This window comes from Galleria mellonella, unplaced genomic scaffold (genome assembly GCF_026898425.1).
Source record: "Galleria mellonella isolate WM207_F2 unplaced genomic scaffold, CSIRO_AGI_GalMel_v1 utg312, whole genome shotgun sequence".
Taxonomy (NCBI): domain Eukaryota; kingdom Metazoa; phylum Arthropoda; class Insecta; order Lepidoptera; family Pyralidae; genus Galleria; species Galleria mellonella.
Window position 1 is genome coordinate 1,671,802 of NW_026442074.1, and position 25,965 is coordinate 1,697,766.

The 25,965-nt window shown below is 35.7% G+C and overlaps 1 protein-coding gene across 1 annotated transcript; it reads right to left on the reverse strand.

The window, feature by feature from the left end:
* Positions 1–7,918: 7,918 nt before the first annotated feature.
* LOC116412862 (uncharacterized) lies at positions 7,919–14,644 on the reverse strand. The gene is made up of 3 exons (XM_052895811.1): positions 14,463–14,644; positions 10,630–10,687; positions 7,919–8,954 (listed from the first exon to the last, which is right to left on the reverse strand). The coding sequence occupies exons 1-3, from the start codon at positions 14,499–14,501 to the stop codon at positions 8,797–8,799; spliced, it is 255 nt and encodes an 84-aa protein (XP_052751771.1). The 5' UTR covers positions 14,502–14,644; the 3' UTR covers positions 7,919–8,796.
* Positions 14,645–25,965: the final 11,321 nt, after the last annotated feature.

Consider the following 25,965-nt stretch of genomic DNA (forward strand, 5'->3'; position numbering starts at 1 on the left):
TGTTTTGAGTAGTCATGCTCACTAAAATGTCCAGACTTGTGGCGGCGTGGTGGGCCGGGTCATTGGGGCTCCCTAAAATATGGTCGAGCGCAGTGATGGCTGGCTCATCCGTCATACTCGTGAACGGGTGCTGCTTGTAGGGACTGGTCTGCTCTAATCACTATGACTGATTTCCTCTTATTAATTGTTTAACCAGTTGGTTATGTATTCAATTTTTTTTTCTTTTTGAGTATTTAATTGAATTAGTGCTAATTGGTGGTTTGTATTCACACAATTAAACTTAAAAATGTAAAATAATAATAAAATTATTTAAAAGAGCATCACGCAAGTTTCTTGCTCGTTCTTCTTGTGATGAGACAGCTTTCCGAACGAGCGGTAAATTAAAAAAAATGTAATGACTTTTCAAAAGTGCTTCAATGTAAGTTTATTTGAATAAATGATTTCTATTCTATTCTATTCTATTCTATCATTCTCAACTAATACCCCGCTAGCATATCAATAGCACAGCCGAAGGATCATCTATTAAAAAAAATCTATTTATTCCATTTCCGAGTATCGATTACACAAAAAACGTAATTAATCAACACAGGATATCCGTCGCATTTTTTATCTGTCAATAATTATTAGTTTCCTAAAATGGTCGTCATCTCCTATTGCTGTCGACAATACCGATAAAATACCGATAACGATATAGTAAATCAATCGATACCGTCACATCACTAATGGGAAAGCACGCGAAGTATTGTCACCGCTATTTTTAGCGGCAGTCAATACGGCGGACATCGGTCACGGGTTACGATCTGCTGAGCTCTATTAATAGAAAATGCATCAGTTATCACGTTCCCAGCTCGTGATATTGTCATAGTACGATCCTGTTTTAATAGCCCTAGAGCGGTGTTTCCCAACGCGGAGCCCACGCCCAGGGGGGCAATTTGATAGTAAGGGGGGGGGGGGGCAATTAAAAATGGACTCAAAGCGATTATAACTTGCTCCGAGTCTTTTAAATGCAACGAGTAGATATCGGTGCCAAATTTAACAAAAAAAAGTAAAAAAAAAAATGCTGAATATTTGGTATAATTTTGTTGGATGTTACCAACATATCAACTAGGCGATTAGTCGTCAAGTAAAGTTTAATAAAAAAAAAATGTATGGGGCATAACAATTTTAGAAATGTTCAAGTGGGGCATGGCACAAAAAAGGTTGGAAACACTGCACCAGAGTATTGCTAAACAGCTTTAATGGAATCTGTTAATTTAAATACATGTTTATCATCATCATCATCGTTTCAGTCATTATCCGCCCACTGTTGGTTGTTGTTTGTGTCCACATAAACCTCCCTCATAGACTGCCATAAGGAACGGTCCTGAGCCACCTGCATCCACTGACTGCCTGCAATGCTTTTGAGGTCGTAGTAGTTGCAACGCTTGGTAGGCGGATTGGCAACCGCAGTTTGGCTTTTGGTAACCTTTAAAAGGTTACCACGCTGGACTGGTTAGGACGCTGCTGCCCATCCCTAGACCATAAGTTCCCTTAATCGCCTCTTACGACACGCACGAGAAAGGAAGGGGTGGCCTTCTATTCCGGGACTTACACGGATAATCTACGTTAATACCAATTTAAATTTAAAATTCGAATAACCTAAAACAAATTCACAGTAGCGGACAAACACCCCTGAAAATCAGTTATTAGCCGTTATAAATCACAGTTGTAAATCAACGCTTGCAACTTTAAAACCGGCTATCGCTGAATACTATCTCCTTCCAATATATACCCACTCTTTGTCCGACCGCGCTGTAGATGGGTAAAATTTTAATTTAAAATATCTTAAAACTTATAGATTTATGATCTCTCCGCGCCGTTTAATTACCAACTTTGTTCAGATTGGGGAAGTTTCGTCTATAAATATTGGTTGTTGCCTTTTTTTTTATGTTTACCTCGTGCCACCGGGAATGTCGTGGAATTATTTACTCGCTAGTAATCCGCCCCGGGTTGGCACGGACAGATACTCGTAGATGTGTAATTTGACACTATTTTACCCGAAATAACCGCTCCTCTATTTTAATAGTTTTTCATTCAATAAATTAACATTGTACACTTCTGTCCCATTCGGGTTTCTACCGTGAAGCAGTTATGTTTGCATGGCTGTGTTTCGGTGTGAAGGGTGGGATATGGCGTGAATTTACAGGGTACAGAGGAATAACACCTGAGTCCTCAGGAATGGCAACGCATGGGGGGTATCTTGGGTGAAACAGTATACTCTGTTATGTCCATGGTACTGCTCATGTCTATAGGCGACAGTTCCTACTATCCATCAGGTGGGTCGTCAGCAATGGCAAACAATGTTATTCTAAGTTGCATAAAAAAAAATATAAATATTTTTGTGTGTTGAATGAAGTTATTCATTAATATTAATATATGAAAAAGTTTACAAAGATGGATGATTGTTTATTATTCTTTCATGCAGTGATAGATTTTGCTCCACAAAAAAACCGCATTTAATTGTCAAAACTAGTTGTTTTGGTTTAAAATCTAAACCACTGAACCGTTTTTAATAAAATTCCTACGAGAGTTATATATTGCAGGAAATGGGATCTAACCTTCCCATTAGGGGGGAAGTGATTGTTAGTAATGGGGAGGTTAGTCCCCATTACTATCATTATATATACCTTATCAGGTCAACCTTCACGCGATTCCCCCTGGAAACCATCATGACTAATTTATCGTTGAATTCATCACGATGAGCTAATTGTCTTGCTTTTTCACCTTCACTAGTCATCCCTCACTGGTGCCCCGTCAGTGTATACCGAAAGCGCGGGCGGGGATACCATTTCATTATCATCCATAAATGGTGCCTCACCAGTATATATCGACAGTGCAGGCAGGGAAACCATTCCATTATCATGCATAAAAAATGTACATGCGGGGGGGGGTATTGTTAATAATAAGGAGGTAGACGCCATCGCTAATTACAATATATGCTGTCAGGTCGACTTCCACGCGGTTCGCTCTTGGGACCATCGTGGTTAATTTTCGTAAAATTCGTCACAATGTGATGATGATGAGTTGACTTCATCCTTAATCTTGTATTTATTGCGGATATCCTGTTATTGAACTTGAACGAGAGTTACCAGTCTAACTTCATCTATCATATATAACAGTAAAAAATAAAAAAAAATACAGTGCCATCTATATATATAACTTGGAACCATTTTTGATCCAACCAAATCATTAGATCTTAATCGATTATAATTCAAGATCAAGTTCAAAGATGGCGCTTTCTATAGAATTATGTAAGTACAAAATAAAGTTTAATTTCTTCAAATATAATAATTCAATTTATAATAACGTAAAATACATCTATCAAATTTGTGTTGTATGAGTAAAATTGTTTAATAAAGTATGAAATAGTAAAATTGACATTATTTATTAAACGATGCTACGCATAGCGCCATCTATTAACAATTTATGTTATTAATCGATATAAATCACAAAAGCACATTTCTGTACGATATTTGCTATATGTATAATGTTAATACAGAGATGCCGCTAGATGTATTTAATAGGCAATGTTTTGGTACTTTGTATTACATTAATGTATATTTCGTAGAGATCTCCGATTTGTTTTTTTAAATAATAGCCCATATTCATCATCGGGAATGGAAGGAGTGGCCAATTTTGTGTCGGAAGCACACAAAATTGGCTACCCTTTCTGCCCACCTGTTCACCCCAGCGCTGTTATAGTCTATATTACTCGATAAAAATAAAAAATATTTTTACAGAAGAAAGAATTTTTTAACGCAATTCAGTAGTTTTTATTACGTTTATCATAAACGAACAAACATATAAAATCAAATCATATCAAATCAAATATTTACACTTAATGTAAATATATAGGTAATTATATGGTTACAGTTCCACTTCATATATATTAAATAATACTACTTATAGTCGAAGATTGATGACTAATATGGCTGTGTTTCGGTTTGAAGGGTGGGATATGGCGTGAATTTACAGGGTACAGAAGAATAACACGCTACCAGTGAGTCCTCAGGAATGGCAACGCATGGGCAAACATGGGCGAAACAGATACTCTGTTATGTCCATGGTACTGCTCATGTCTATAGGCGACAGTTACCACTTTCCATCAGGTGGGCCGTCAGCTTGTTTGCCATTCTGAGGACTCAGTTGTATAAAAAAAAAGGTCGTGGAAATTTTGATAATACTCGAAAGTAGTGATGCAAACAATGTTCTCGGTATTTTTTATGGGTGAAAATAAAATGGTAATTCCGCCTACGCTACCAGTGTACACTGTCAGGATACCAATGAGAGAGTTGGTCCATCGTGACGAATAGAACCGCGAGAAGGTTGATCTGATAGGATATATTGCTAGCAATGGAGCTGTTAGGCCCTATCTCTTTTCTCATATCTTCGAGTGTTAGCAATCACACATATAGTAGCGGAATTAAACAAAATAATTCTATTCAAATAACCAGCGATAAAGACTTCTGAAAGATAACACCTAGTTCAAGGGGGAAAGGGATTGTTAGCAATGGAGTTCGACATTGCTAGCAATATGCCCTATTAGGTCGATCTTCACGCGGTTCCCCTGGAAACCATCGTGAACAATTCTTGTTGAATTCGTCACGATGGGCTAACTGACCTGCTTCATCCTCATCTATCATCCTTCAGTGATGCCTCGCCGGTGTATACCGATAGCACGGGTGGGCTTACCATTCGATTATCACCCATTAAAAAAAAAAAAAGAAAAAACCACCTAGTTCAGTAAAATAGATAAAATTTTTGTCTTGCAAAGAATTAAAGTTATCAGTGTTGTCAAATAATTTGCATCCAGTATATAGATAATCAATAAAAACAATATAAATTAAAAGGTTACATGACCTTGTAGTGTAGGCATAATGTTAAATAGCATAATGCATCACATTACTGATAGTTATGATAAAACGTGATAATAACTATCTTTTGTCATTAACTTTTATTAAAATTAGGGGGAAGTCCAAATATGAGTACTTCTTCTTTGGTAATTCCCATCTTTGGATTTATGAAATATGATCAGCAAAATAAACATAAAAAATCTAATTAAAGAAAAACCTAATTGCCTGTCCTACTAATACAAAAAAAAAAATTATATAGGTATTTGGACGTTTAGATGTTTTTTAATAAATAATGGTTGAAAGGTATTAGGGGAATCCCATTTTAAGTATCGGAATTAATTCGATCGCATTTCGCTAGATGGCGTTGAATATAATTACAACGTGTTATACATAAAATTGTGTTTTTAACAGCAAATTATGTTTTTAAAGCAATTTAAAATTTTTATGTGATTTTATGTCTAAAATTTTTTTTTTCTATATCGTTCGACAGAAATTATGCAGATTGAGCGATAGATATATATAAAAACGATTTTTTACCAATCAAAATAGTAAAAAAGAAAAGTGTTTAATATAAAAGCCGATATTATGAAAAAGTAATGTGTACCATAGCGATTATATAATTATAGTATTCCATATATGGTCTGACTTGAGATTTCAGGCGGTGTTCCGACGTGTACCGTCTCACTCTATTGAACACTCTTAACTTTTTGGAAGCCATCTTAGGCTTGTCTTCCAGATGACCGCAAAACTGGACGTCGCTAGATATATCAAAGGCAAGAACCCTAGAATCGACTTCGACTAACGATTAAAAACAAGTGACACATTACCAAGTTTATTTTTTTTATAATGACTATAAAAGTTTTGGCTTTAAACGTGAAGTAATAGAGAAAGGGATTGTTAGTAATTCAGACTACCAGTCCCATTGCTAGCAATACATCCCGTCAGGCTAACTTCCACATGGTCTGGCTGGAAACAACCGTGCTGAAGTCCAGGTGTATCCATCACGATGGACTAACTGACCTGCCTTTTCATTCTCACCTATCATCCCTTACTGGTGCCCCGCCAGCGTATACCATTAGCGCAGGCAAGATTTCCATTCCATTATCATCCATTAAAAAAAAAAGTAAAGTAACAGTAGGTATACTTAAATAAAAAAATACAATTTATAATCAGTATTTCTCCCTTTATTACAATCTTTTGTCACATTTAAGAAATCACAATTACAAAAAAAACAAATTATGAATTTATGTCGTTGTTCTTAACAGTTTTAGAAATTTTAAAATATTCACAAAATTAATTCAAATTTCAACACTCCGTTGATGCAAAAGACGTAAATAATATAAGGTACCCACTAAGTATATTGTTTTTTTGGTTGCCAATTTCAGATGGCAATTTTTTTTTTTTATTATAGTGATATACTCGTAATTAAATGTTATAATATTTTCCACTATATCCCACAATCTAACATCACTCTCATCCCTTATGGGTCAGACAGAGAGAAATGAGTATTTAATATTTAACAGAATTTTCTCTAATAACTATTTTTTAATTAATCTATATATTTACTATTAGTACCTATTAAAATATTCAACATTATAATATATAATATTGATGATACAATACATAAAAAAAAACATTTACATATTTTTTACTACAAATAAATGCATCATTATTTTTTATAAATTTAAACAAATAAAATTATAATAAATGCAGATACCTACTTAAATATAAAATTTATATATAGCCTTAATATGAAAACAATCAGTTAAGTGCATTTTGGCAATTTATATTCGATAACTTTTTCTTGTATGAAACTCGATATATGATAAGACAGTGATATCCAGTGAATTATTCTAGTGTGCAAACAAGAATTTTTTATATGATTTTAAATCGTCTTTAAAAAATAAATCCAGTGATATTTTTTTTCATTTTCGTTACCTTATAACTCCGTTAGTTATAAACCAATTTGAAAAATCTTTCTTTAAAATCTAAAATTTCAGATTGGTTCCATAGAAATTTTATTAAAATCGATTCAGTAGTTTGCTTTTTAGGTCAAAATAACTGGTTTTGCCATAATTAAAGTCGTTTTTTTTTGTGGAACACAATTTCATTTATTTATTTATACTTTATTTTACACACAAATTACACACAAATTATCACAATCTTAATTATTGTAATATAGATAATATTTATTAATTTATTAAATCTACTCGAAAAAATGTGGACACGTCAAGTATTACGTTCACCACAATGGTAACAGTCGACAAATGATTCCGACTACCTCATAAGGGATTATAGTCGTAAACATATTTATTTTATTGGTATATAAAACAAATTAAGCTTTATACAACGTATTCAGATTCGTCTCGTTAACATTTTATTTTTATTTTCCTTATTACAATAAAAATACGAGTATGAATAAAAAAATTATACTAGTCATAATAATAGTTACTAATACATACTTTTATACTAAAAATTGTTACTACACAAGTCAATACAAGTGCACGTTTATTATCTAATTATGATCATATTTATAAATTCTAAAATAATTATTATGAAATTAAATGTAGTGGTAACACGGACATTCGATTTTAATAAATTATCTAATAAGATAAACAATTCATTAAACTTCCAACTTAAAATTTACTATTAATTTCCCAATATTAATCTATTTTTCAACTTAAAAAAATCTTAGATAGATGGCGCTAAAACATTATATTAAAATAATATTAACAAAAATTGCCCTGAGCCTTTTTAAAGTTCATTTATGTTATACAAAGAACTATAGAGGAAAATTTTATATTTCTAAACCAAGCTATTTCAGTTACATATTTAGTCAGTTTCTCTATTCTACCAAAAATTTAAGACGCCCAGAAATATATTTAGGAATAGCGCCATCTGTATTGAATTTATAATAATTGATACTTTTTCGTTAAAAAAGAAGTTTAAATATCGAAGTCCATAATTTTTACTAACTACACTATATAAAGTTGCTAATTAACTTATAAAGTAATAAAAAATATCAAACTATATTTTGTCCTATAAATAACATATTTATTGTCCCACTGCAAATCTTGAGCTTCAAAATTAAGCGGAACTTTCTTGAGCAGCTATTGAATAAATTAATTGATACTGTCTTTGCAAAATTAACATCAAAACAGTTATCAGACTAGTCTACTATCTTCTTTGATAAATAGACAGCAACTGAGAGTGATAGGTTCAGCATTGCTTCCGAAGCATACAAGAGTATCCTGCCAGATAATGTCACGAATATCTTCCATTGTAAACCGTCGTTTTCCAATACAGTGGTGTACAACAACTGATTACTGAGTGCTGTTGCTTTCGAAGCATACAAGAGCATCCTGCCTGAGATAGTTACGAGCCTCTTGAAGTATGAGTCTTCTATCGTGCTTAGTTATACGCATATGCTTTTGGAGTATAATTACATGAGCTTGATTTATCATTGTTTTTGAAGCATGCAAGCGTATCTTGCCTCAGATAATGATAATTATCTTCCACGTTTACTACAGTATCTATTTTATAGTGTTTATATAGATTGATGTATGTTTACTCTCGTTTCGCTGTAACATCAGCATTGCTTCCGAAGCATACAAGTGTATCCTGTTTAGAATAAAGTCGTGGATTTTCCAATGTAACTGTTTAATCACGCTCGTGTCAATTAATATTTATTATTTTTTTATTAAGAGGGAGGGAGGGGGAGGAAGACTACCACTATAGTGGAGAATTCATATGTTAATATTTCTACATATTTTACTTTTATTTAGTACATAATTATTAGGATATAAATGCAAGATCTTGATTTATCATTGAGTTATCAGGGATCATTAAACTAGTTGGGAATTTAGCTACTGATTAAACGTGTTGGATCTTCGGCTTGATGTAGTCATGAGCACTTTCCATTGTAGCTGTTCTGGCGTGACCAGGAATTGGTGGTATTTGGCCGGGGGAAGCTGGAAGATACGCCATTAGGTGAACGCGGTGGGGTGATTGGCATGAGATTTGTGGCAGGGTGGTACACCCTCGCCTGGATTGCAATGCCACCTGAAAAATAAATAGTTTTATTAATTACAGAGTTTTTAAACGGTTTTTTTTTTTTTGTGAAACATAAAAAGGCAAACAAATTGATGGCCCACTTAATGAAAATCTGTAATCATCGTGTACCATAGATATGAACAAACCCTATAAATGTTACAGAATACACTGTGACTCTCATATTGCTTAAGAGCTATGGTGCTGTGTCTCGGAACCTTGTAATTTCACTGCCTTAGCTCACCGTTCAAATAGTAACATATCCATGCCAGCAAAATACTGCACGGCAGAAACACGGTTTCTTTATACCACTGAGGTGACAGACAAGCATACGGCCCGCCTGATGGTAAGCGATTACCACGGTCTATGAACGCTTTTAATACCAGGGATATTACGCGCGCTCATTGCCGACCCCAAAGAAGCCATTACAGCCCTTTTTTTAAAGAACGCCATACTACAGCATAGTGTCCAGATAGAGTCCAGTAGGACAGAAGTACCCAAGCAGACGACTTTTTACAGTCTTACTCTGGTCAGGAGTTCTTAAAATAGATAACAAAAAAAAAAAAACAAAAAATTAATAACTTTACAAAATAAACATGTTCCGATAGTAATTATTTTGTTTCAAAGAAATATCGGTCATGAAAAGTTTAGTTGATAAGGTACACAAACATAATATGGCAGTCGGTCAATGAACTTATTGATAAATAATTTGCCATCAAAACATATGATAGGGCTACTATATGTAAGGCGAATCGATAAATTCGAAATATCGTTATCTATACGTACGAAGCAAATTTTGCTAACTAACTCTTAGAACTAATGACTAGATATTATTGAATTTTAAGTTCAGCTGTACGGTTTTTACCCTTGAACATGCTATAGTTTTCCTATAGCTTCACAAAGGTTGACTGTAAGAGATCCCTCTATGGGATAAATCCGCCATTGTATATTAAATCTATTAATGTATTCGATGTAAATTATGTACAATAAAGATTTTACAAATAAAATTTTTTTTATAATTATCAAAAGGAGGACTTTTGCCAGTAGTTGCCACGTTCGGCAGGTGGATTGGCAACTGCAGTTAGATTTTGGTGATATTCTAAGAGAGACATTGCTGCAATCCTTCCTTAAGTTCCCTTAGTCGCCTCTTACGGTACCTCTGTCCCATTCGTGTTTCAACCGTAAAGCAGTTGTGTTTGCAAGGCTGTGTTACGGTTTAAAGGGTGGGATATGGCGTGAATTTACTAGGTACGGATGTATAACACCTGAGTCATCAGGAATGGCAACGCATGGGGGGAATCATGGGCGAAACAGTATACTCTGTTATGTTTATGGTACTGCTCATGTCTATAGGCGACGATTACCATTTTCCATCAGGTGGGCCGTCAGCTTGTTTTCCATTCTAAGTTGTATAAAAAAACCCACGGGAAAGGTAAGCTAAGAGCTATTCTATGCCGGAACCACAGGGCACGTCACGGGCGAGGGATGGGCAGCAGCGTTTCTCCTAAAACATCTCCAAAGCTTCACTGCGGTTGCTAATACGCCTGCCAAGCGTGGCAACTACTGGTGAAACCCCCCAAAGGGGTGGCCTATGCTCAACAGTGAATAGTTAAAGGCTGCTATGATCTCTGTCCATCGACATTACTCTGGTCACGCAGACAAAGTCGGAAGTAAAGAATATACTCACTGCTAGCATTACTTGAGCGCTGACACCGGCTGTCCCTGGACGCAGGCATTTTGTGGTTCTGTAAGAGAAAAAAAAAATGATTTAAAACGAAAATTAAGTACTCTATCTACAGAAGTGCGGATTTTTTATAAAAAGGTGAATATGGAATGGTAACCCCGCCTGCGCTATCGGTATACGCTGGCGGGGCACCAGTGAGAGATGATAGGTGAGGATGAAAGCAGGCCAGTTAATCTATCGTGACGAATTCAACAAGATTGAAACCCCGATAGTTACTAAGAGAAGCCGCGCGGTGGTCGACCTGATAAGAGTATAATTGTAAGTAGTGTCGCTGTTTACCTATTTTCTTACCGTTAAACTAAACTTTAGACGCAAACTGAAAACACGTCGAATAGACGTCAAAAATATAATATAAAATAACGTCCATTTAACGTCTATTTGATCCCGATCTCAATTCGATTAAGTCAAAATACGTATCCTACAAATAAATAAGATGTAGATACATAGAAACTGTATTCACCATACATCATACATCAATATCATGAACATTATACTAAATCTATCCTATCTAAGCCAACATTAATAATAAGAGAATAACGTCTTTATCTTGGTAACTGAGGCATTGAGAGAAGATACATCTTACCGTGATTACCCCATTATAAGGACCCTTTACACCGTACGAGATGATATTAAAAACATATGTTTTTTTTAATAGATGATAATGTTAAAGCAACCGCGGCTGCACTTGTCGGGTCGACCTCTACGTGGTTCCCTTGGAAACCATCGTGAACAATTCTTAACTATCATCGCTGACTGGTGCCCCGCCGGTGTATACCGATAGCGCGGGTGGGGTTACCATTCCATTATCACTTATCAAAAAAAACCCCATCATAGGTTGCCGTGTGTTCGTAGGTGAGGATGAAAGCAGGTCAGTTAGCCCATCGTGATGAATACACCTGGGATTTAACACGATGGTTTGAAGAAGGGACTACGTGGAAGTCGACCAATGCAAAGCAATGAGACTCTGACACAGGTTCTTTGAAATATATTAAAATTCTAATAATTTATTATTCTGAATTACAGTTTATTTTATTTTTTTAGGGGTACTTTTTGAAATTGATATCTGAAATTGAAATAATAAACTTAAAAATATTCCTTTAAAAATAAAGTTATAGAGACCTTTAAATGCTCTTTCTAAATGGCTGATGTGCATGCTTCTTAATAGCAATTTTTCCCTCGAACGATTCAGTCTTAATGCCGCTTATAACGATAATATACAACGATACAGTATTGATGACAATACCGTATAACGGAACGCCACAAGTGATTCTGTCCACAATGAAAAATGTACTCTATTTGTCGCGCGGCAAGCTCCAAAATCGTCAATAGTGGACACTAATAAAGTTAAGTTCGATACTTTCACACAGTGTTATCATATTTTACGATATCGGAGTTGGGAGTTTCATGTCTCGACCTACGAACGATCTATTCCAAACTTTATCCGAAAGATAAATAGTTGATTTTTGCTTGTAGCACGTATAGACTTAGGTTGTTTAAGAATTAGCACCGGACGTCTGAACAGACTTTGTAAGGAAGAAAAAGGCTCGCATACAAGCTCGGATATTTGTAAAATTGATTATATTTGACGTTCTTTTGATATCGGGACTTCAGTTGAAGTGACTGAAAAACTCTCGAGCCTTAGCTTTTAATTGAATTCTTCGAGAAAGGGCCCCGGCGATGAGCCCTTTGATTTTTCTCTATGGCGATTAGCCGCAACTCAGTACACAAAGGGATCGGTTCGACGTTCGATTTTTTATTATATTTGATGTGAAATTAATTCAATATACAAAAAATACTTGAAACAATATGTGCAGTTTTGTTGCACAAAAATTTTGAATACATAAACATTAGTGTGGAATATGGCAGTGAATTTACAGGGCATAGAGGAATAACACCTGAGTCCTCAGCAATGGCAACGCATGGGGGGTATCATGGGCGAAACAGTAAACTCTGTTATGTCCATGGTACCGCTCATGTTTATAGGCAACGGTTACTGCTTTCCATCAGGTGGGCCGTCAGCTTGTTTGCCATTCTAAGTTTCATAAAAAAATCACATGAAGAGATATTTCGTGGGCATAGAATTTGTCAATGGTCAAGAGATAGGCAGTAACGTTCCTTTTAAAACATTAGCCTAACTGCGGTTGCCAACCTGCCGCCAAGCTTGACAACTATTGACTATTGGCTCCTTATAGAAGAGGTCTAGGTTCAGCAGTGAAGAGTTAATAGCTGATATGATGATGATTTGCTATCCCACTCACCTCACAAGGAACATAATGTATAATCTATACTTATAATAAATCTGTAGAGAGATCAATTCTGTACATGAAATATATTTACAAAATAACTATCAGGGGGTGATTAGTGATCGATACTGATGCCAAAAATGCAATCAGTAAAGTGTTTGTCTATCTGTCTGTATGTTCGTTATAGAAACAAAAACTACTGGACAGATTTCAACGAAACTCGGTACAATTATTCTTCATACTCCTGGGCAGGTTATAGTATACTTTTCATCACGCTACGAACAATAGAAGCAGAGCAGTGAAGGGAAATGTTGTGAAAACGGGAGAAGTTACTCCATTTTTAAGCTTCCGTCGCGTGTGCCGCCTTAATGGTCACTTTTTTAAATGTAAAAATGTCCACCCGTGCGACGCCGGGACGGGTCGCTAGTAAATAAATAAATAAATAGATAAGTAAACAATATATTTAAATATAGACTGCGATGACGTACCAAGGCATCATAACATGGTAGGTTAGCTATGCACTCGCTACCCTATAGACCTCACAAGGAACACAATGTGAAATAAATTAATAAATAGATACTTTAATTATAAATAAGTAACAACATATTTAGATACAGACTGCGTTGATGTACCAAGGCATCATAACATGGTAGGTTAGCTATGCACTCGCTACCCTATAGACCTCACAAGGAACACAATGTGAAATAAATTAATAAATAGATACTTTAATTATAAATAAGTAACAACATATTTAGATACAGACTGCGTTGATGTACCAAGGCATCATAACATGGTAGGTTAGCTATGCACTCGCTGCCCTATAGACCTCACAAGGAACACAATGTGAAAATAAATAAATAAATAGATACTTTAATTATAAATAAGTAACAACATATTTAGATCCAGACTGCGTTGATGTACCAAGGCATCATAACAGCGTAGGTTAGCTTTGCATCTCTGTAAAGTAATTGTATCGAAGCTATTCTCTCGCTGAACACACTGCAGAAAGTTCGTCATAGTTTCGCTTATACTATCTCGAGTTATCATAGTGTGGATATTACGATTTTTAAATTAATTCATTTATATTTTTATTTTTTGTATATATGTTACAGTCAATAAAGTTAATTTTCATATTAATTTTATGACAAATTGAAGACTTTGTACAAAAGTCGATTGCTTGGGTACCTCTGTCCCATTCGTGTCTCAACTGTGAAGCAGTTGTTTGCATGGCTGTGTTTCGGTTTGAAGGGTCGGATATGGTGTAAATTTACTGGGTACAGAGGAATAACACCTGAGTCCTCATTAATGGCAATGCATGGAAGGTATCATGGGCGAAACAGTATACTCTGTTATGTCCACGGTACTGCTCATGTCTATAGGCGACGGTTACCACTTTCCATCAGGTGGGCCGTCAGCTTGTTTGCAATTAATATATTGTATCAAAAAAATAATATTGGATCGGTTATCCATAATCGATATCTAATATCGGTGATATTTAATAAATCTATTATTGAACCAATACATGTATATTACCTGTCCTTTCTGATTACAAATCCTGATAGGAATCCACATAGCAATATTCACAACTTCACACACGTTAAATTAATTTACGTACACTGGTGCACTATTTAAATTAAGAACACATACTTGATACTGCATCTATATATTGGCATGTTACTTGGATACGCGTATCATTTCGAATATGAATACCAATAGTGTAGTTCTGATTATATATAGATGGAGAGATATTATCGTGACTCAGTGTTCATAATGACGTTATAAGCTTAACAGACAGCAGATTTATTTGATAATCAATCCAATACAATAATGATAATACCATTTTAAATAATAATGATAAAGTATCAGAAAGTACTACTTTATTTTTTTTTTTTAATCTTATCACCACGACCTTGCCACTTTTACGTTTACTTTTTTTTTTTTACTTATATTCGAGTTTTTTACATGTGTATCGCTAGCTGTATCTCGTGGCTTCACCCGCGTTAATAACTGTATTTTTAATGCTTAAAATATTAATTCTCCACAATACTGTATGAACAAACTGTTTACTTAAAAATAATACAATGTGTGTGTATGTTTTTTAGTCAAAACTCTTAACCAGTAAAAAGTACTATTGACTAGCAAAATGAGTCAAAAGTAGGTACTTTTAACTGAACAGGTTGGTCAAAAGTGGTTTAGACTAAAAATTATTGGTTATTATTACTTTTGACTGCAAATTTGTGATTTTTTTTTGGTGGATGAAAATGGAATGGTAACTCCGCCTGCGTTAATGGGATACGCTGGCGGAGCACCAGTGAAGGGTGATAGATGAGAATGAAAACAGGCCGGTTAGCCCATCATGATGAATTCATCAGCGATTCTCCCTGGAAACTATCATGGTTAATTCCTTTCATGGTTAATTAAATTTCATTTAAAAACGTTCAATAGTTTTTGCGTTAAAGAGTAACAGACATCCATTCGTATACATCTATCGTTAGGAACTTCCGTGACCGGGATATGCTTACTAATATCCGTGTATCCTAAATTTCATAGTGATCGGTTAAGCCGTCAAGGCGCTATAAGGTAACAAACAAACAAACACACTTTCACATTTATGGTATTAGTAAGGAAAGGAAGTGCGCAATTAATGTTTTTACAATGTTCCGTACTCGTCCACGATATCGTCACAATATTATCGTCGATAAAAAAAAAACGAAAGTGTTTTATTTATTTATATAATTTATTGCACGCACAAATGAAACCTAATCTATTCTATAGGTATACACGTGTTAGTAATGCGGACTACCAGTCCCATTGCTAGTAATATACCCTGTCAGGTCGACCTCCACGTGGTCCCCCCTGGAAACAATCGTGCTGAATCCCAGATATATTCATCACGACGGGCTAATTGACCTGCCTTTTCATTCTCACCTATCATCCTTCACTGGTGCCCCGCCAGCGTATACCGATAGCGCAGGCGGGATTACCATTCCATCTTTACTCATTAAAAAAAACTACTAAGAGAGGGCGATGGATGGGCAGTAGCGTCCCTCTTAAAACATCTCTAAAGCCTAACTACTAATCCACTAACCAAGCGTGGCAACTACTTGCAGAACCCCCCAAAGAGGAGGCTCATGTTCGAGAGCAGACAGATAAAAGCTTATTATAATAATTATGAATAGAATAGAAACATTTCGCCCGTGGCTTCGCCTGCGTGGATCTTGGTTATCACAATATGCAAAATGCAACGGATCGTGCAGCAGAAATTGTAATATTTTAATTTCGCCATAACTTCAAAACAAAACGTCCAATTTTAATCATTCAAAGACAAAATATTATCTGCATAAACTGTACTTAGTGATGAAATAATTTATTTCGTTAAGGATTGATAGCATGAATAAAATAAATGCGTTTCAATGTAGCTAATCCAAAAAAATTCAAGATTTTTAAGTTAAAAAAATGGTTGTTGTGCCTCACTCGACATAGATAGGTATAGTGTGTCGCGGACTTTTTTGTAGATATTTATAAGATCTACAATTAATTAGAACATTTTACGGTTCTATCTTTTATAGTTTAGGCAGCGTACGCAAAATAAGTAACTTTTCTGGTTGATTTTTTACACCTTGTGTCCGATAAACCCAAATATTTAACGGAACCCTTTTTTTTTTTAAATAAAATTTAACCTATGTTACTCGTGGATAATGTAGCTTTCGAATGGTGAAAGAATTTTTAAAAACGGTCCAGTAGTTTTTGAGCCTATTCATTACAACCAAACAAACAAAGTTTTCCTCTTTATAATATTAGTGTAGATAAATAACATATACAAAAAGTGTCCCATACTAGGCAAAAGGAACCGGCTCAGCTGATGCTGTAAGTGATGTGAACTGAAACCCAGCGCAATGTGAACAGCTGCAGCGCTGGTTTACAGCCAGTCCCTCTCTTAACAAAACATAACTAAAGTGCAGAGTACCATTGTAACTTGATACATTCAGCATATTTTTTAATACACAATTTGACAATGAACAACAGAATTATTTTTATATTTAAACACGTCTAATGTAATATACAAAGAAATCGTGCAAAATCAATTGTCACATGACCTTGATGATTTATTATTTATTTATTCATAACAACCGGAAACGTTCTATTTGATATAACGTGATGTACAACACGTATTACTGTTTCTTATATGCCAAAAAATATACGCGTAAAAGCGTAAAATAATAGTGAGCAAAATGGCGATAGATGGACGAAATAGATATATTTTATTTATGTATATATTATCGTACTAAACATATACTATATATATATATATATATATATATATATATATATATATATATATATATATATATATATATATATATATATATATATATATATATACAATTTCAGAGAAATTTTCTTTCACGAACGCTCAGGCTATAGAATTAGCTGCCGAGGTTCTCCCTAAAGACTACAGTATGGGGTTCTTCAAAAAGGATATATTAATGTTTCTTCAGGCTCGGCAACGCGCACGTGACACCACTAGTGTTGCAGGCGTCAATAGGTTACATTAACCGTTTACCATCAGACGGGCTGTATGCTTATTTGCCACCTTTGTGATATAAAAATATCATTATCATCAAAGCACATCAAATTTTCAATTTTCAAATCATTTGCCCCAAAAATGAAATTTTGCCAGTAGTTGCCATGCTTGGCAGAAGGATTAGTAACCACAGTTAGGCTTCTCCTCCAAGGGGAAGGCAGCAGTAGACAGTTAAAAGCTGATATGATGATGATGATGAAAATGTTAAATAATACATTGCTTCTTTGTCAGAAACAAGAGCTAAAGACCTCGTGAATCACCTATTCACAAGCTTCTACCTCTTTCATAAACTAATTGTTTCTGAATCACTATGCGGTACGAAGAGGTTTACGTAGGATTGCAGTCTGATATAATTTTTTATTTAATGGGTGATAATGAAATGGTAACCCCGCCCGCGCTATCGGTATACACCGGCGGGGCACCAGTGAAAGATGATAGGTGAAGATGAAGCGGGTCAGTTAGCCCATCGTGACGAATTCAACAAGAATTGTTCACGATGGTTTCCAGGGGGAACCACGTGGAGGTTATCAGGTCGACTTCCACGTCGACGGACATATTCCTAGCAATGGGACTATCAAACCATCAACTCCATTGCTAACAATCCCTTTTCCCCCAATATGATGATACTGTGATGGGAAAACTGAAGACGGGAGCTCATAAACTTGAATCCACACTATTCTCACGTTTACTGCATTGTGGTTACCACTCGTGGATGCAATTCATATAGGTGTAATATATCTATTTATATATCTATTTACTTTTCATCGGCGACAGCCATTTTGCTTATCACGTGACACAACAAGACAGGTTGTGTGTTTGCGAATGAATAGCTACAGGGATGTTGCAACATCGTGAATGCACGCCCGGTGTTGCCTTGTCGCATTTTAATATATGGGGTAATACAACAAAATAACCATGCAGTGGGAATTGAAAAGGAATTATTATCTATACTAATAATATTTATAAAGAAAAGAAAGATTCGATTTTTATATACACTTGTTACATTAAAACTTATGTTCATTTTACATATATAATGGGAAATTAATGAACTCGCTATGTTTTTGTCGTTTCCGACAATTGTTTCGACTTAAGGCTGGCTAACTGGCCAGCCTTTACATTCTCACCTATTTATTTTATTTATTTATTTAAACTTTAATGCACAGTAAAATTCTATGTACACTTGGCGGACTTAACATCGGACGGTGTTCTCTACCAGTCAACCATTGGGCAAACCGAGAAATACGTAGGCGGTGCGTTATTGAATAGAGGAAAAAATAATGCAATACATACAAATAAACCTGTACTGGTGCCCTGTCAGCGTACATCGTTAACAAAGGCGAGGTTACCGTGCTATATATTAATGAATGAAAATAGAAAAATAAGGGATATATAAATAAGAAATTAGGATTAACATTTAGAGACACCGTCATTAATACATAAGAAATGTTGTGAAGTACAATAATAACTAAATACAAAATCAAATGAGTATTTATTTGTAGAACACAAAAAAGCAAAGCTTAATTTCAGGGTTACTAGGTAACAAAAATTCCAAAATACATTATTCAATCATAAAATTAATTTAAAAAAAAGAACGTTAAAAGGTGCCATAGACACGTACACTTCTACGAAATGATAAATTCGATACAGAAATGAAAGAAGCTCATTATTTTTAACTGGCAATAAGGCACGTTTGTTGTGCTCTAATTCAATCTGCCACGCGAAATATCCGGATTAGTAGCCAGTAAAAAAAAGTTAGCGTAAATAAAATATATATACATATTTATAATATATACTTATATATATATATATTCGACGAAAACCGGAGTGTGCCGTGAAAAATCTTTATTAAAGCCCGCTCAAGCTAAATAAGTTCATTTAGCGAGTGAGATATATTTTTTGCGCCTTTTTTGTAAATTAGAAAACATTTTGGCTATTTGTATGGCTTACGGTCGGGGTAATTAGTGATTGTCTTCGGGGGGGCGCTATCGAATTAAATTATTTTTTTTCTTCTCTCCTTTTAACTAATGAAGGGGAGTTAAAAGGGGATTCGGGGATAAATATGTTTGTTTAAATGTGGAGGGTGTCTGAGTAATGTAATTCTTTTTTTTTTCTCGTGTTATAGAAAGATAGAATCTAATTTAAGGTTCAAATCAAACGCGAATTTTTAAAATTTAATAAAATAGTATAATGCTGGGTAATTCGTGTTTCTACCGTAAATCAGTTGTGTTTGCATGGCTGTGTTTTAGTTTGAAGGGTGGGTATTATATGGTAGTGAATTTACAGGGTACAGAGGAATAACACCTGAGTCCTCAGGAATGGCAACGCATGGGGGGGTATAATGGGCGAAACAGTATACTCTGTTATGTCCATGGTACTGCTCATGTCTATAGGCGACGGTTACCACTTTCCATAAGGTGGCCTACCTTATGGAAAGTGGTAACCGTCAGCTTGTTTGCATTTCTAAGTTGCATAAAAACAAATTATATGTACTTGTTAATCACGATTTTTTATATACATTAAAACAAATGTATATATAATTAATTATCATTTAATTTTAAATTATGTATGTATGTTTTTATTTTGTATATTTGTTATTATGTACGTTTGTTAAAGATATTATTTTCATTATTACGATTTATTTGCGTTTTGCTATACAATTAAGAGATTTCTTTTTACAACACAGGGGACAAACGAGCATGTGGCTCACCTGATGGTAAGTGACTACCGCCGCCCATGGTCACCCACAACACCTACGGCATTGCAGGTGTGCTGCCGGCCTAATTATTATTAAAAATTAAATATATTTGTAACATTACCAAATTATGTATAAAAAACTGAAAAAGTATAATTAAATTAGAAAAATTCTATTAAATAATTATTAAAAATCTAACCGTGCGGTCCCCCGGCATAGAATAGGCAATCCCTTCATTTGTCGTAGATATCGTAAGAAGTGACTGATGAAGGACGAGTAATGGGCACCAGTGTCCCTCTTAAAACATCTTCAAAACCTTAACTGCAAATCGTGGCAATAACTGGCAAAAGCCCCAATGGGGGAGGCTTAGGTCCAGCAGTGGACAGTTAAAAGCTGATATGACGATGAAAAATTATAAAAAAAAAAAAATTGCAATGTACAGGTTGCTGTATAGTTCGCCATTATGACATTTAACCCCCCACCGCTCGTTGCCCTCCCCCCCCCCCCCTCCACCTGCGCACAACTCTAAAAATAATGTAATTAACATTAATCCAGATTAGAAATAAAAACGGCGGCACATCAAAGAAAAACGGAAGTAACGAGGGTTGCCGTAATGTCAAATATTAAATTACTCAATATTTCATACCGATACTAATTTCGCTATCTTAACCCTTTGGTAGCCGCGGAACGACGGAAAATATTACTAAAAAAAAAAATATAGCCCGAGAAAAAGTCCCAAGGCTTAATTGACATTCTTTATGAGCGTCAGTCTTGACTAGAGGATATTTTTTAATTAGATATATTTTATGGGCTTTTTTCCGAAAGGGGAAGGCGGCGAATAAAGGGTTAACATTTGTTTGAGCCGAATGAGGGGGTGGTGGGGTCAATATTAGCCTTCCTTAGTAATCAGGCGGGGAAAAAAATGGTCGATTAGACCCCCCCCCCCCCCTCTTCGCGTTAATTTAGGATCATTGGGGACGTACCTAAGGTGGGCGACATTGGTCCCTCGTTTTTCTTAAGAATTCCTACACAATTGGACATGTTTAGGGTTGGCGATTTTTTAAAGTCACGAATAGGGTTGTGATATATTGATGTTATTAATTTACCGGTTATAACCGGTATATACCGGTTTTAATTGAGAATGATATATACATGTAAATGTAGTGTGTATAGTCAAATCTTATCTTCCAAAAAAGCTATTACGGGCTTTTTAATAACCATGTAATTCTGGAACGTTTAAATAAATGTATAAATATATAAATATATGCAGCTACTTTTTATATCTTTTTATATATATATATGTGTGTGTGTGTGTGTGTGTGTGTGTTAACACAGATATAGTAAAGTAGCTGTTAAGTTTCTTGCGGGCTCTTTTAGCAGATAACAACTTTACGAACCTTATTTTAGTAAAAGTTAAAAAAAAAATGACGATTGAAAAGTGTTTGTAGACAAGTCTTTTAGAATATAGATTATTTGAAATTAAATTAAGTAGACATTGATCATAAGGTTAGAGAAAGAGATAAAAAGAGACTGATGGACTTTTCAGTCTCTTTTCTGGTAAATAAGATCAAAATAATGGTTTTAAAATACTATTGGAGAAATTTAACCAATGTTTTTTTTTAAACGTTGGCTCTACCGAAATCGATCCTGTGATTTCATTACATAGTAAACCGTCCATTATCACTGCTCAATAATAGTCATCAATATAAATAGACAGTAATGGCCATGAGACAGTCCCACCACAACAGTGTGGCGGCACTGTATGTCACGGCTAACTTTACAAGTAACTACTACCACAGAATATAATAATAGAACCTAAATGTTACCGAGGTCGACCTCCACGTGGTTTCCCCTGGAAACCATCGTGACTAATTTATCGTTGAATTAGTTACGATGGGCTAACTGACTTGCCTTTTCATCCTCACCTATCATTCCTCACTGGTGCCCCGCCAGTGTATACCGATAGCGGAGGCGGAGTTACCATTCCATTATCATCCATAAAAAAAGACCTGCTTACATCGTCACCTATTATCCCTCACTGGTGCCCCGCCAGCGTATACCGATAGCGCAGGCAGGGTTACCATTTCATTATTACCCATTAAAAAAAAGTGCTAGAGAGGAAAACGATTGTTAGTAATTGGGTCTAACAGCGCCATTGCTAGCAATATACCTTATCAGGTCGACCTCCACACGGTTCCCCCCTGGAAACCATCATGGTTGTCGTATCGTATCATCTATTGACTGTCCACTGCTGAACATCTCCCTTTGAAGGTTTTGCCAGTAGTCCCCACACTTGGCAGGCGGGTTGGCAAACGCAGTTTTTTTTTTGATGGGTGAAAATGGTATGAAAACCCCGCCTGCGCTAACGGGATACGCTGGCGGAGCACCAGTGAAGGATGATAGATGAGAATGAAAACAGGCCAGTTAGCCCATCATGATGAATTCATCACGAATTAACCATGATAGTTTCCAGGGGACCGCGAGGAGGTCGACCTGGTTGGGTATATTGCTAGCAATGGGATTCTCAGTCTCCATTACTAACAATCCCTTTCCCCCCTGGCAAACGCAGTTAGGCTTTGATGACATTTCAAGTGGGATACTGTTCATTCCTATACCATTAAGTTCCTTTAGTCGCCTCTTACGACACCCACGGGAAAGGATGGGGTGGTCCATGCTATGCCGGGACCACACGGCGAATGAACACCTACTTGTGCAATATTGATATTTCATAAAAATGTGTAATTCAAGTAGTTATTTGTAAAGTTATTCGCATACTTCATCTTGGTGTCATCGAATCGCTAATACCGTACTCCGATCGGGTGTCAATGACCTTACTGGTTTGACCTCCATTTTAGTGTAGGTTTGAATGCAAAATTCCGTATCCTTACTAACATGTGCGTGATAATTTGTATGTATGTATTTTGCGTTGTTACTGCTGTACCGTATTCAATGAAATTTTGACAGATACTTTTAGATAGATAGATACTTTTTATTGTTTCTTCCAAAAGATTACAATAGTAAACTTGTTATAAATATAAATAATTTGAAGAAATAATCACAATGAGAAAACAAAAGGCGGCCTTATCGCTAAGAGCGATCTCTTCCAGGCAACCTTTGGATGGAGAGGAGTAATTATAAACAATTTGGTGGGAGGCACGATGAAAAATTTGTCAGTTCTAAATATGGGAGATGTGATACATATAATAATATAAATATTATCCCTACTCATTATTATATTTATATACATACACATTTGAGAGCTCATGCAATATTGTACGTACTTTATGGAAGACGGATTGAAGTCGCATTATTTTTTTTATTTATTTAACTGTCCACTGCTGAACATAAACCTACCACTTGGGGGTTTTGCCAGTAGTTACCACGTTTGGCAAGCGGATTGGCAACAGCAGTTTTTTAGTATGGTAACCCCGTCTGCACTATCGGTATACACTGGCGGGACACCAGTGATAGATAACTGATGGGGATGAAAGCAGGTCAGTTAGTCCATCCTGACGAACTCAACTAGAATTAGCCTAGATAGTTGCCAAGGAGAACCACGTGGAGGTCGACCTGACAAGGTATATTGCTAATACCCTCAAATAGCCCCATTACTAACAATCCATTTCCTCCTTGGCAACCGCAGTTAGGCTTTAGAGATGTTTTAAGAGGGACGCTGTTGCCCATCTCTCGCCCTAGGATGGGCAGCAGCAATCTTAGGATGGAGAGAAATAATTAAAATTATGTCTGGTCAAGACATAATAAGACTAGAAAGAAAAAATGGGCTAATTATTTTTGTATATACATATATTATGTTTGGTATAGGCGACTTTATATACCGGTCAGTAAATACCATGCACGCGGACAAAGTCACTGTAAAAAAGTCGATTGCTTGGGTACCTCTGACCCATTCGTGTTTCAACCGTGAAGCAGTTGTGTTTGTATGGCTGTGTTTCGGTTTGAAAGGTGGGATATGACGTGAATTCACTGGGTACAGAGGAATAACACCTGAGTCCTCAGGAATGTCAACGCATGGGGGGTATCATGGGCGAAACAGTATACTCTGTTATGTCCATGCTACTGCTCATGTCTATAGGCGACGGTTACCATTTTCCATCAGGTGGGCCGTCAGCTTGTTTGCCATTCTAAGTTGTATAAAAAAAAAACTAGTCGTCTTAAAAAAAAACAAATCGATACAATAGCATTACGGAAATCATATGTACGTGTGATTTATCTATAAATGTGACTCATCATATATATTCCGTTACATTTTCAAGGCTAAAATATTGACCCAGTTTCAATGAAAATTGAGTACGAGACAGTTTAAAACTTGAGCATCGCACAAAACCAAGTACGAGTATTGATTGAAATAGGATACATAAATAGATAGATACTCTTTATTGTTTCCTCCATAAGATTACAATAGTAAACTTATTATAAATACAAACAATTACAAGAAAATGTTACAATGAGAAAACAATGGGCGACCTTATCGCTAAGAGCGATCTCTTGCAGGCAACCTTTGGATGGAGAGGAGTAATTATAAACAGTTTGACTAGAGACACGAAACTCTGTTCGTTTTTTAAATACATATAGAGATATGCGTATGCGCAATAATGTAAATACATGAGTTTACAGATTGTTGTAACGGGGAGTAGTGGGCATTGCTAGCAATATACACTGACATGTTGACACTCCGTGCAGTCCCTCTTGAAACCATGGTTGGCGATTTCGCCATTTACCATCGCAATCTCGACAAATATGGCCAGTCTTTTTATTACCTTTCTCGTGGACGACGTAAGAGGCGACTAAGGGAACTTAATTATCGAGAGATGGGCAGTAATGTCCATCTTAAAATATTACCAGAAGCTTGACGGCGGTAACAAACACACGTGCCAAGCGTAGCAACTACTAGTATCCCCCCCCCCCCCTTATAGGGAAGGCCTGGGTGGACTGTTATCGCCTGATATGATGATGATAATTTTCACTTCAGCATCGTATTAAGATAAGAGGCCAAAATTGTTTTGACGAATCTCGACCCATGTTCCTTTGATGAAATTACAATTTCATTTCTAGAATATTAAATTAAAAAAAAAACATTACTCAAAATTTCGATTTCATTCTGTATACAGTTACGTTTTCCGCTGAATCAATGTCAATGACCTATTTCTGATGATTCATACCAAAACAAAGGAATTTCTTAGAAATATCAAAATTAACTGTATTAATCATTGTGAAATCGGAACCTAAGATACTCGGGTGGATATGGATTGATGATACGGGGTCGCCGTACAGACAATTTTTTTCTTATACAACTTAGAATGGCAAACAAGCTGACGGCCCACCTGATGGAAAATGGTAACCGTCGCTTATAAACATGAGCAGTACCGTGGACATAATAGAGTAAACTGTTTAGCCCATGATACCCCCCATTGCGTTGCCATTCCTGAGGACTCAGGTGTTATTCCTCGGTACCCAGTAAATTCACGCCATATCCCACCCTTCAAACCGATACACAGCCATATTAGTCATCAATTTTTGTCTGTAAGCAATCGACTTTTGTACAAAGTCTCCCTCTGGTAAATGCAGTGTAGGGTGATACCTCACAAGGTGGAGCAAATTTTAAGGTCGTAAAAATATTGCAAAAAGTATGCTTACAGTTGAATCAAAACTGAACAGAATATTTTGTGGCATAATAATAATTATTAATATCCACAATTTACTGTTCATCACTATCATCATCATCACCACCATTAGATGAT

What these genes read in the sequence shown, in the direction of transcription:
- LOC116412862 (XM_052895811.1), bottom strand. Translation starts at nt 14,501, where the DNA reads ATGTGGATTCCTATCAGGATTTGTAATCAGAAAGGACAG. An exon ending in TTTGTAATCAGAAAGGACAG is followed by an intron (nt 10,688 to 14,462) that starts GTAATATACATG and finishes TTTCTCTTACAG; the next exon opens with AACCACAAAATGCCTGCGTC. An exon ending in GCGCTCAAGTAATGCTAGCA is followed by an intron (nt 8,955 to 10,629) that starts GTGAGTATATTC and finishes TTTATTTTTCAG; the next exon opens with GTGGCATTGCAATCCAGGCG.